Source organism: Lonchura striata, chromosome 18, assembly GCF_050655825.1.
Source record: "Lonchura striata isolate lonStrDom1 chromosome 18, ASM5065582v1, whole genome shotgun sequence".
Classification (NCBI taxonomy): Eukaryota; Metazoa; Chordata; class Aves; order Passeriformes; family Estrildidae; genus Lonchura; species Lonchura striata.
The window spans coordinates 13434055-13447388 of record NC_140720.1 but is presented as its reverse complement, the minus strand read 5'-3'; the positions used below and the strand labels follow the sequence as shown (position 1 = coordinate 13447388).

At 47.8% G+C, this 13334-nt stretch overlaps 2 protein-coding genes across 3 annotated transcripts in view; both read left to right on the top strand.

Moving 5' to 3' along the window:
- Positions 1 to 22: 22 nt before the first annotated feature.
- FN3K (fructosamine 3 kinase) lies at positions 23 to 9980 on the top strand. The gene is made up of 6 exons (XM_021535833.4): positions 23 to 2544; positions 3494 to 3645; positions 4904 to 4995; positions 5807 to 5889; positions 7073 to 7195; positions 7943 to 9980. Exons 1-6 carry the CDS (start codon positions 2398 to 2400, stop codon positions 8279 to 8281), a joined length of 936 nt encoding a protein of 311 aa, XP_021391508.1. The 5' UTR covers positions 23 to 2397; the 3' UTR covers positions 8282 to 9980.
- A 1486-nt stretch (positions 9981 to 11466) lies between these two features.
- The window catches only part of TBCD (tubulin folding cofactor D), a 111761-nt gene continuing 109893 nt past the window's right edge, over positions 11467 to 13334 (top strand). Inside the window, exon 1 of one of the 2 annotated variants that reach the window (XM_021535834.3) lies at positions 11467 to 11854. In XM_021535834.3, the coding sequence (XP_021391509.3) occupies positions 11677 to 11854 (178 nt within the window). In that variant the 5' untranslated portion in view covers positions 11467 to 11676. The remainder of the gene's footprint in view (positions 11855 to 13334) is intronic. The other variant, XM_021535835.4, reaches the window with a different exon arrangement.

Below are 13334 nucleotides of genomic sequence, written 5' to 3'. Positions count from 1 at the left end.
AGGAGCGCTGAGCAGTCGAGCGCCGCGGGAATGCCGGCGGGAGTGCCAGGAATGGACCGGGACTGATCGCCGGGAGTGCCCGGGAATGGACCGGGAGTGACCGGGACTGACCGCCGGGAGTGACCGGGAATGGACCGGGAGTGACCGGGACTGACCGCCGGGAGTGCCCGGGAATGGACCGGGAGTGAGCGGGACTGACCGCCGGGAGTGACCGGGAATGGACCGGGAGTGAGCGGGACTGATCGCCGGGAGTGACCGGGAATGGACCGGGACTGACCGGGACTGACCCCCGGGAGTGACCGGGAATGGACCGGGAGTGACCGGGACTGATCGCCGGGAGTGCCCGGGAATGGACCGGGAGTGACCGGGACTGACCGCCGGGAGTGACCGGGAATGGACCGGGAGTGACCGGGACTGACCGCCGGGAGTGCCCGGGAATGGACCGGGAGTGACCGGGACTGACCGCCGGGAGTGCCCGGGGCTGTGTCAGACTCCTGTCACACCGGGAACTGGCCCCTCGCACCGGGAACAGCCCCTCATAACACCGGGAGCATCTGTTCCCATACCAGCGGGAACAGACCCTCATAACACAGGAAACTTCCTCCATAACCGGCGGGAACAGCATCCCCTCACACCGAGAGCAGCCCCCCACCACTGCTGTGCCGTTCCCCCTCACACCGGGAGCACCTCCATCACTGCGGGAACAAGCTCCCCTCACACCGGGGGCAGCTCTCCATCACTGCGGGAACAAGCTCCCTCACACCGGGGGCAGCTCCATCACTGCAGGCAGGAGCTGTTCCCTCACACAGGGAGCAGCTCCATCACTGCGGGAACAAGCTCCCCTCACACCGGGAGCAGCTCCATCACTGCGGGAACAAGCTCCCCTCACACAGGGAGCAGCTCTCCATCGCTGCGGGAACAAGCTCCCCTCACACCGGGGGCAGCTCCATCACTGCAGGAACAAGCTCCCCTCACACAAGGAGCAGCTCTCCATCACTGCAGGAACAAGCTCCCCTCACACCGGGAGCACCTCCATCACTGCGGGAACAAACTCCCCTCACACCGGGAGCACCTCCATCACTGAAGGAACTGGTCCCTCACACAGGGAGCAGCTCTCCATCACTGCAGGAACAAGCTCCCCTCACACCGGGGGCAGCTCCATCACTGCAGGAACAAGCTCCCCTCACACAGGGAGCAGCTCCATCACTGCGGGAACAAGCTCCCCTCACACCGGGGGCAGCTCCATCACTGCAGGAACAAGCTCCCCTCACACCGGGAGCACCTCCATCACTGCAGGAACAAGCTCCCCTCACGCCGGGAGCAGCTCTCCATCACTGCGGGAACAAGCTCCCTCACACCGGGGGCAGCTCTCCATCACTGCAGGAACAAGCTCCCCTCACACCGGGAGCAGCTCTCCATCACTGCGGGAACAAGCTCCCTCACACCGGGGGCAGCTCTCCATCACTGCAGGAACAAGCTCCCCTCACACCGGGGGCAGCTCCATCACTGCGGGAACAAGCTCCCCCACACCGGGGGCAGCTCCATCACTGCAGGAGCTGTTCCCTCACACCGGGAGCACCTCCATCACTGCGGGAACAAGCTCCCCTCACACCGGGAGCAGCTCCATCACTGCGGGAACAAGCTCCCTCACACCGGGAGCAGCTCCATCACTGCGGGAACAAGCTCCCCTCACACAGGGAGCAGCTCTCCATCGCTGCAGGAACAAGCTCCCCCACACCGGGGGCAGCCGCCCCTCGGGCCGGGGTCCGCTCACCGCGCTGTGCCCGCGGGTCCCGCCCCGCGGGTCCCGCCCGGGATCTCCCCGGTCCCGCACCCCGGCAGGGATTTCCGCAGGGATCACGGCTCCAGCCGGGCTCCCCGCCTGCCTCATCCTCCTCCCCGCACCCCACACGGACGATTAACGGATTTAATCACATCCCTTTGGGCTGAAGCTTTGGATTTCACACCAAATGCCCCCTGTACAGCGCTTGTGGTCATTCCTGGGGCTGCCTTCAGCTTCCCTCTAGTGGATCGGCCGAAAACCGCTCCGCAGGCGATCCCGGAGCTTTAGACTCCAAACTACAAATACCAGCAGCTCCAGCACCGCTGAGAGGCCCCCGGGCCCACCTCTGCTAGAATGAATCTCTCCAGTTTATTGTAGCAAATATTTATAAAGAATTTTATTTGTCATGTATATCTGTAAAAGCCCACGGCAAGCAAAGAATTTTGAAACATTCTCTCTGGCTGAGCTATTTTTTTTAGCTGTGCTCTTTACATTTTTTTCTGTAGTGGGTGGCCCTTCCTACCTCATCGCAGAGTGACAGTGGCAGAAGGACCCAGACCTTTAATCCTGTTTCGCAGCAGGTTTAGCAGAGGAGCGGCTGCAGCAGCCTGGAAATGACCATGGAGAAGATTCTGAAGGCAGAGCTGAACACCAACCTTCTGAAGGCACTGGGGAGCTCTGGGGGAGGATGCATCAGCCAAGGCCAAACATATGAGACAGACAGAGGACGGGTATTTGTGAAAATCAACCACAAACCTCAGGTCAATGCCATCAGATCTTATGATTGCATAGAGATAGCTTTTTATTTTAAAAGCAGCTGCTTGTTAATACATAATTATTTCAGTTCTGAGTTTTCTTTTTAAAGCTGTGTCTATTTTATATGCAGAACTAATGTAGCAGGTTTGGTTAGCGTGAAATGGGGTGTAATGCGATGTGATAACCCTCAACAGCAGGAATGAACTGTAATTCCTGTAAAAAGAAAGCCAAGCACAAAGCTGTTACTGTGGTACTTAGAGTTTGGAAAAGCCCAGAGCTGACTTTGTATTCACTGCATTCCTTTTCATGCTGCTGTTGGGAGGATTGATAATGGGAGGGCACAATCAGGGGGCAGTGCTAAAACTCACATATTATCATCAAAGCTACAGAAATTTCAAACATCTTCGTTGCTTTTGGCATTTCTAAAAGTAAAACTCTTGCAGCTTCTCAAGCCAAGCTCTTGACTTTTCTATTATTAAATGAATACTCAATTGCTTTTTCAAACACCACAGAATTTTGCTTTATCAATATCAAAATCATCCTAAACTGCTGTGAAACAGTAGCTTTGCTTCAAAAATGAACAGCACATGCTGAGTATTTGTGCTGTCATCTCCATCCAGTGGCCTATGGAGAAAGGAGAACCAGTTTAAGGGATCAGTGTTACCTCATTTAGCAGTGGCCACATTATCCTCAGAGGTGCTGTTGCATCCAGGTAGTTTGGGGTCTTCATAAGCAGCTGGAAATAAGGGTGAAATGTGACATATCCTACAACCCTGGAATAAATTTAGGAAAACAAAAAAGCAGCTAGTGTCAAGGCCCTTAAGGCTTCCTGTGTGGACAGAAGCCTTGCTGCAGCTCTCTCCTTTTATCAAGAGGAATTAACTCCTTGTCACTTTGTCAGAAGTACTTGTAGCCATCCATAGTTTAGCCCAGGATATTCTTATTCCTTGACAGGCTAGAAAAATGTTTGAAGGGGAAATGGCAAGTTTGGAAGCGATTCAGAAAACCAATATTGTGAGAGTGCCTCAGCCCATCAAAGTGATGGACCTGCCTGGAGGAGGAGCCATGTTTGCCATGGAGTACCTAAAGATGAAGCACCTCAATAAGTATGTCCATGCATCTCTTTTTACTATATTTTGGGACACATTTTTTTCAGTGTCTTACAGTCAGCCAGGAAACTTCATGAGCAGAGTTGCTTTATTCTCTCAGAGACAGAGCTTCTCTCTGTTGAGACCTGTGTTTCTCTGTGCACATATTAAAATATATATATGTGTGTGTATGTGTCTATATATGTGTGTACACACTCCTTGTCCATATTTTGCTTTTCCTTCATTAGAAATGGCTGTCACTGCTCATTTGTGTGCTGAGATGCTGCTGCACTGAATTTAATCACAGCTGAGTTTGGCTCATCATTCTCTCATGAGATTTTTCACTGGAGTTTCTTTTCCCAGCCCAACAGGTTTCTTTAGCCTTACAGGCTGCTTATGTCTTCGAAACTTCTGCTTCTCTCTGTAGAATCTTCCAGTATCATTTAAGCCATGATTAAGTTAAGATTATATGAATCTGCATTTCATCTGTCAGCCAACCTGAACATGGAATTCAGGAGTCATGTGGTGCTGAAAACAGATTTTCAGGAACACTGCTGTGTTCCAGGCCTCCATATGGGAACAGTGTCGTTCCTGTGGTTCTAGCAGCCGATTGTGCAACCCATCTATTTTATTTGGGACAATAATGGCAATTCCACTGCCTCCACAAACAGGTTATTCTAATCCATCCCACCGTTCCTAGGAAGGATTTTCCAATGTCTAACCATAGTCCTTCTGGTTGCATTTTTAAATTAATCATTTTCCCCCCATTCTGGGCATGGAGAAGAAGTTAGTTTCCATCTTTGAAACTCCTGATAAGATACCTATGGAATATTTAACTGGTTTTAATTGTCTGCCTTCAGCACTAGGCAGCCTTGACTCAATCCCTGCCTACGGCTTCTTTTCAGACTTACCCTTCCAACTGCTGCTCAGCTGATTTGTAAGGGTAAAGCCCAACAGGAGAGATCCCTGTTCTGTTCTCAGCTGACAGTGGGGCTGATAAGGAGGAGCACACCATCCTCCTGCCCTTTCTGCTCCTGTTTGTACAACCTTGTGTTCTCTTTACCTTCCTTGCAAGAGCATTTAGTGTGTTTGTTGTGTTATCTGTGTCTTCAGAGTTGTTATTAAGTAATTTTCTCCCTCTTAGGTGCTTGTGAAATCGATTAAGGTTCTACGTTTGCCAAAAATAGCCTTGGTCATATTTAGTTGAAGGTTTTTTTCCCCCATATAATATTTGTTGACTTGTTTCAGTTTCATTTTGGTTTATTTGATCCTACAGATACGCTTCAAAGCTGGGAGAGCAGATAGCAGAACTTCATCTTTATAACCAGAAACTTGGAGAGAAGCTGAGGACTGAAGGAAGCACAATTGGTAAAGCATGGATGTAATGTAATAAACCAAAAAAGAAGCAATTCCTTTGGCTGTGGTGCAGCATTGCTTTCAACTTTCCTAAGTTAAACTGGCAATCTGGACTCTTCTTCAGTGTCAGTGAAACCTTTCAGCCTCATGCACTCTATTAAAATGTTCCTGCGCTTACAGAAATCCCATTTTTTGCTTGCTGTTGGTTTAGATAATTTAGTGATTACACAATACTGTCCCTTAGTAAATGCAGAATTAAGCTCCCCTTTAAAGATGTTGGGGATGATATTTTTGAACTCAAGTAGCAAAATATTCAAAAATTGCTGCTCCTCAAAGTGAATTAAAGCATAAATGAAAAACAAATCAGCTGTATGAAGAATTTTTTTTTTTGAGTTGTTACTATTGAAATCTCAAATGCCAGCCTGTATCTGTATTGTTCCCATGACTTCAGAGTGGACTGGGTCTGACTCTTGTGGTGGACAAATTATCATCCATTATTTTTGAGTGAAGGCCAATTTGCTGGCAGGTCCCAAATAATGCATGACTCAAACCTAAGCCACATTTGATTGTGACTCTGTATTTGGGATCCTTTCCTGAATGTCCAACTCCTTCATCCAAAGCAAACTCCCTGAGGCTGACTATGCCTCCATTTCCATTCAGCATCTTCAAGTCCGAAAGATTTCTTTCCAGCTTTAGAAAGGGTTGTGAGCATGAAATAAGTGTAACTTATTGCTTAAAGTTATTTTTATTGCCTTAAGTTCTGTGTTTGCAAATTTCACCATGTAAAGATCTCAAATCCCATAATATTTATTTTGTTGTGTAGGAAAAGGAGCTGGTCACTCCGAGGCCCAGTTTGTGGATCAGTTTGGATTCCACACAGCCACTTGCTGTGGTTATATCCCACAGGTATGGTCTGTTCCACAGCTGTGAAAGCCAACAGGCACTTGTAGAGGTCTGTAAACTCCTCATACCTGAGCTTGCTCCATTTGTCTGCAGTTTTCTGACCACAGCTTTGCTTTCTCTGTTCCATCCCTGTTCCCTGGTACTGTGCATGTGGCCTGCAGGCATGGTGGATTGAGAATTTGGAGTGATGTGGTGGTTCTTTAGCATGGTGATATTTTAAAAAATCAGTGTCCCTTCACAAACCATATCTTGGTTTTATTAACCCCTGCTACATAGATCTCGGCACTGCTTTTGGAGAGCCTCATCATGTAACAGCTCATGAGACAATTCCACCATTTTCTGGCTCTGCACATGTCAGGATTTCATTCTGCAACAACTGGATGAACCTCCAGCATCTCAAACTCTTTGCTGTACAGCTTTTCACCAAATTAGAAACGTGTTACCTGTGACATACACATTCTCTAGGCAGAGAGACATAATTCTGCCTTTCAGGATTTCTTAGAGAAATGCAGAGCGAAGAAGAAGAAACAATCTTTGTTTCTTTGTTTTCCTCATGTAGAATGTAATATAGAAATTGTTTACTTGAAGAAATTGCTTAATTAGATTCTAGTGAAAGTTTTTTAAGTTTAATGACTAATTAGATCTAGCTGTGTGTCAGACTCTCAGCAGAGTCACGAGTTTGAGTTAGGTAAGTAAGAAGTAAGTATGCAAGCTAGTATAATATCTCTTTAGTATATTAATGTAATATAGTATAGTTTTAATAAAGTTATTCTTCAGCCTTATGATCTAGAGCCAATAATAATTTCTTCCCTGAGTCAGGATTTGCTGCATTTTTACTATTATTACCCAGTAAAAATAAATAAAATAAATGAATACTTCTGTATTTCTAGAAAGATTTGAAACAGGACATTGAACAACTGAAATGATCTCACCAGAAATTCTCCCTCTAAAATAAATTTAAAAAGTGAGAATGAATGAAAACAGCCAGAACCTCAACTTATATTAAAGAGAACCCCACCAAAGCAGCACTCCCAAAACAAAACATCTGATGTCACTATGCATTGGTCACACTGACATTGTCCAGGCCATTGTGTCAGCACTGAGTGTTTTAACTGGATCTCTCTTATTAACACTGAATGAATGTGTGTTAAAATTGTGTGTGGCAAACTTGTGCTGTATTTTCCAGGTGAATGAGTGGCAGAGTGACTGGCCATCCTTCTTCATCCGTCACCGACTCCAGGCTCAGCTGGATTTGATTGAAAAAGAGTATGGAGACAGAGAAGCCAGAGAACTCTGGTCACAGCTAAAAGTATGCACCATTTTAAATCTACTTTCTAGAATTTCAGAAAATGTGTATCAGTGGGATTGCAAAGGTGTTTTATAAGGGATTTACCTAGCTTGGAATGAAGAGCAGGGTCTGGATGAGCTTCACAGTGGATCCAGCAACACTGTCAGCTGAACAGAATCTTTGTTGTTCTTTCAGTTTTTATAGATAGTGGAAAAAGCTCCCTGTAATTCAGCATCAACATTTATTTCTGAGCTAGTAATAATATTATGGTTAATCCTAAGAGCTTGGTGTTATGAAGTGTATGAAATTCTGCTGCCTGGACAGATTTGTATTTTACCTGGCCCAGGCTGAGGCTGATTCAGGCCATGTTCCATGCAGCACTCTGGGAACACCAGGGATGTTCCCCCTCTCTTCTGTTCATTGGTCCAGATGGTTACTGCAATCCTTTTTGCCATTGAAACTTTTAAGTTTAAATGAAATTATTTTTTATTTCTCATGACAGCAAACGATATCCATGCCTAGAAACAATATATCAGTACCAGGTGTTGGTACTAGCCTGTGAATTAAATGCTTTACTGAGCTTGGTCAAGAACAATCCAGAACATTTATCACTGGATTGTTCTTGTTGCCATCAGTGTCCAAGCCATTCCATGAGGGCTGAATACAAGCAGCATTTGGCCAGCTTAGGCTCTAACATGCTATAGTACTTTTATTTATTATTTTCTTCAAAACTCTTTAATTGTTACATGTCTGTTTATGCTTTTTCAGCCAAAGATTCCTGAAATGTTCTGTGATGTAGAAATTGTTCCTGCTCTCCTGCACGGGGACCTGTGGGCAGGGAATGTGGCTGAGGACGACTCCGGGCCGATCATTTTTGACCCTGCCTGCTTCTATGGCCATTCAGAATTTGAGTTGGCCATTGCTGGAATGTTTGGGGGGTTCAGCAGCTCTTTTTTCTCTGCCTATCACAGTAAAATACCCAAAGCTCCAGGATTCGAGAAGAGGAACAAGTTGTATCAGCTCTTTAATTACATGAACCACTGGAACCACTTTGGGACTGGGTACAGGGGCTCTACCCTAAACATGATGAAGAAACTTCTGAAGTAACCAGGTACATTTGAGAAATTCTGACACAGTCCCTTAGGAATGAGCAGTCCCTCCTCATCCCAAGTACCACAAACTCAGAATTGATGGTAGAACACCTGATATGGGGAAGGTTTAATGCAGTTTGAGCCTCACTAATTAAAGCAATTGTGTAATCTTTAACTTGTGCACTAGTTTCCCTGCACAGATTCCTCCTTGCTGAAGGAAAGGGCTGCAGTGTTTGTCAAGGCTCCACTGGCCTGGAAAGCAGCAGGACACTCAGCCTGCCCTTGCTCTCTCACCTCATAGCTGCTGTGCTCCCACAGTTGTTCCAGAGCAGCATCTTCCCAGCCCTGCTGCTGCTCCAGCAGCAGTTTGTTGTGGACAGCTGCAGCTGTGGGACAGTGGTGCTGGAAGCAAGTTCTTGTGTCTGCCCTTGTTTGTTCTGGTTTATCTTTCTGTCTGTTCCCCATTAATATTTCCATGGTCTTCTGTTTCCCTCTCCTTTCCTTTTGCCTGTCAAATGTCCTAATCCAAAATTTCAGTCAGATTCTGTGAATCTGAAAACATCCTCTTTTTAATTTAATGAGCAATCAAGGCCCTTTGGCTGCATTTGGCAAACACATGTAATTAATAATATTTATTTAACACATGTAATTTCTAATATTTATTTTAATTTAATGTAATTTATTCACATTCATTTTTCCTTGCTAGAAGAACTTAAATTCCAGTGGCATTTTCTGGAAGGATGTCTAGCTCCTTGGTAATTAACTGTACAGTCAGAAGTAGGTAATTATCATTCACAGTTGATAATAGCATTTCATTGTTTTGGTGTGATATATCAGTGTGTTGTACTACAATAGTAACATATGTAAATAATTTTGTAAAGAGACAGTCAAATGTGGGAGGAAGGCTCTATGGTTGGGTGAGAAGAAGCACCTGTGGCTGCTGGGTTGGTTGGTGCTTGACATATTTTCAATTTTAGAAAATGAGTGCAGTGGGCAAAGCTGGTCTGTTGTGCCACCACTGGGTTATGGAAGGAACAGTGTCAAATCTGATGGATTTGTAAAGGGTTTCATTGTTCCTTACTGCTTTATTTTTACAGAAAACACAGGCAGTGGGAATTTGGGGAGAAAAGTGTTCAGCAAAGACACTGGTGCACAATGTAAGCCAGGGTACATTAGTGACTCTGGGCGGGTTAAGTGGAAGTGGCAAGGAGAGTAAAAGTAAGTCCAGTCCCACAGATAAGAATTAGAAGTTTTGGGTAAGAATCACCTGAATATTCAGACTTCAGATGGCTGGCATGACTAATACTAAAATATTATATGTAAAATTGCTCAGATATATTTAGACTTTTCTCAACTTTAAATGGTTGTGCTATAAAAGATTTAACGAAGTTTAAAATTTGATGTTGTAATTGATTTAAAACAATGCACTTAGCTCTCTGTAAATATGATACAAATAGTGAAAAAATTTTGCTTCCTTTGAATCAGGGGAATCTTTCACAGTTGGTTATAAAACTTAACAGAACTAAGAATGGAAAAGTGGAACAGTAGGGTTGGAACACAGTTGGGATTGTAGCTGATGGCTGGAAGATCTAGGTGTGAGCAAAGTGCATGTGCACTGGTGTTTATGATGTGAACAAACCCACCTGTATCACACTGGGAAGTACTTGTGAACTCAAACTTCTTCTCAAATAAAACACTTGCCTTGCAGAAACCCAGCGTTCGGTGTACGTGTGTTTTGCGGCTGTGGTTTGATGGAATGAATTTGAGCCTGAAGATAAAATATTTGGGTGTGGATGGAGCTGCTGGATAGCAGGAAAGAGCATCTCACCTGTTGTGACATCCTGGCTGGGCTGAAGTGCCTGCTTGAATTTCCTGAGGATCAGGGGAGCTGTAGTTGCAGGTTTTAGGGTTGGAATGTTGTTTCCAGAGCTGTGTGAGGTTTGCTGATGTGTTGTGGTATTAACCATGCAAGGCAGTGTTTTGGTGTGGGTTGGGAAAGGAATGGAGATCATGGATAACGGCATTATCCACCTGTCTCCCCCACACCTTGTGTGATTGTCCCTGTCCTTGTCCTTTACCCTGGGGTCCCCATCCCTGTTTCCTGAGGGTCCTTATCTCCATCCTCACCCAATGCTTGGGTGCCCATGCTGTTTCCCCATCCTTGTCCCATCCCCAGGAACCCATAGCTGGTGTTCCCAGGATGGATGTCCCCATCTCCAGCCTAGATGTTCCCATCCCTGATGGGTGTCCCTGGGGTTGTGTCCCCATCAGCCGTGGATGTCCCTGTCCCTGGTGAGTGTCCCCATCCCCAGTAGGTCTTCTCGTTTCCACTGGGTGTTCCTTGGCTGGATGTCCCCGTCCCCAGTGGGTGTTCCTGCCCCCAGGGTGGGTTTCACCATCCCTGGTGGGTGTCCCCAAGCTGGATGTCCCCAGCCCCAGTAGGTATTCCTGTCTTTGGTGGGTGTCCCCAGGGTGAGTGTCACCATCCCTGGGGGCTATTCCCAAACTGGATGTCCCCATCCCTGGTGTGTGTCCCCAGAGCGGGTGTCCCCATCCCCGGTGCGTGTCCCGAGGGTGGGTGTCCCATCCCTGGTGGGTGTCCCCAAGCTAGATGTTCCCAACCCCAGTAGATATTCCCGTCTCTGGTGGGTGTGCCCAGGGTGGGTGTCCCCATCCCCAGTGCGTGTCCCCAGAGCGGGTGTCCCCATCCCCGGTGTGTGTCCCCAGGGTGTGTGTCCCCATCCCCGCTGCGTGTCCCCAGGGTGTGTGTCCCCATCCCCAGTGCGTGTCCCCAGGTGGGTGCCCCATCCCTGGTGTGTGTCCCCATCCCCGGTGCGTGTCCCCAGGGTGGGTGTCCCATCCCTGGTGGGTGTCCCATCCCCGGTGCGTGTCCCCAGGGTGGGTGTCCCCATCCCCGGTGTGTGTCCCCAGGGTGGGTGTCCCATCCCTGGTGGGTGTCCCCATCCCCGGTGCGTGTCCCCAGGGTGTGTGTCCCCATCCCCGGTGTGTGTCCCCAGGGTGGGTGTCCCATCCCTGGTGGGTGTCCCATCCCCGGTGCGTGTCCCCCGGGTGGGTGTCCTCCCTCCTCCCTGCACCCCGCGGAGGGCCGGGCCCGCGCTCGGAGGCGCCGCCGCCGCTCCTTTGGTCCCTGCCGGCTGCCCGTAGCTGGGCGGCGGCAGCGGCGGCGGGGCGGGCCCGGAGCGGCGGCGGCGCTCGTCCCGCGTGGGTGCCCGTGCCCGGTCAGCGCCGGCCCCCGGTTATCGCGTGTCCCGGGGGTCTCACGGCGCCGGGCCGCAGGGGCGAGTGCGGCAGCCGCGGGGCCGGGCGGGGCGGCGGGACCGGCCGTGCCCTGCCCCGAGGGCGGCGGAGCTGACCCTGCCTTCTGTGCCCGGCAGCGCCCGGCCCGCCGGCATGGACGGGGAGCGGCGGGAGCCCGAGGAGGGCGAGGAGCGGGAGCCGGCGGCCATCAGCGACAGGAACGTCCTGGACAGCTTCTCCGAGAGCCGGGAGGTCGCCGAGCTCATCGCGAACCTGCGGGAAGTGTTCGCGGAGCTGGTGAGCCGGGAGATGGCCGTGGAACGCTTCATAGGTGAGCACGGCAGCCGGAGGGAGTGATCCTGCATGACGCCAACATTTCATTATGCGTTGTTGGTTTTATTATTGATGATTACCAAAAAGGGACCAAGCCGCTAGTTTTTGGGTCAGCGATAATGCTGGGACTTTATCAACAGGCAGTTTAGATGTGGTTTCTTGCTCCTGTTTTCCATATAGATAATCTTTTATTACCTGGTATTTAACTGCTGTAAATGAAAACTGAGCTTTAGATTCCAGAAATTGTAATTCTGACTCATGCTGGGCTTTCACTTTCCTGTTCAAATTCAGGCCATAATTTAGTTAAGACTTTGTATGTCTGTCAAATGAAACTCTGTTACATCATAACACACCCATTTGGTGCCTTAAAGTGTCAGTTTCCTATTTACTTTTTCATTTCACGGGAAATGGGAGGAGTGGCTGAATCCATACAGATTGCGTATGTTTTTCCAAGTGGAAGTAACTTGGTGTGACTTTCGTGCCACCTAAGGAAAGCTGTTCTGCCCCTGAGCCTCAGATGAATGTGGAAGGGCCATAGTGAGGTGCATGTAGCAGTGTCCTGGGTGACCAGCCTGTTTCAAGGCACATCTGTGTGTTGGGTCAATATTCTGATGAGGGGATTTGCAGAACTTCATTCAGTGCTTCATGTATTTGCAAACTGAATTTAGCAGACTGGCATTTTGCAAGTATTTTTGTGAAGGATGGCAAAATTGCAAAACACACAGCCGAAATATTGACCCAGCAGCATTGTTTTTGACAAGAAGTAATGAGATGGACAAACAATGAAGCAGAACCCCCCAGATTTGGAGATCTGACCCTGCAGAAGTGTCTCAGTAGCATTATTGTGCTTGGCTGAACTGTTCCATCTAAAGGATGGGCATGTAATTGCTGAGACAGAAATCCCAGGAACTCTCATAGCTGAGTTTGTTCAGCATCACAGAGGTAATGTCAGATTGAGTGGGACAGGAAAAATCATTGCTGGAAAAATCACCTTGTTGTGCCTCTCTGTCACATCATATGGAGTGTTTCGTTGCATTTAAATTCTGTTTATGAGGCTTTCTGCCTGTGTATCATTGCCCTGTAAAAACAGGCTCAATATACTTAAAGAAGGTGTTATGTGTGGGGTTGAGTATTGGGTTGTAATATTTAGTGTACTCGGGTGTCATTGATCCTTCTTGGACAAAATGTCCCAAATCTGCCAAGAGGTTCAGTGTGTGGGGTAGAACACTGACTTAGGGAATACCTTTTATCTGGGAGCAGGGAATGCAGTCATCATTGTTCCAGGGGATTTTAATGAAAGTTTTCAAAGCTTTCAGAAAAACTCATGGTGCTCATTTTGTGATGAACCATTAGAAGCAGAAGTTTGAGAAACAGTTTGATCTGCAACTACAATTTTGTAGGAAAATATAGGAAGATCTCTTTAGAAATAATAGTTTTAGAGCATCTGGTTTAGGTTCATTCTCCTCAGCTTTTATATT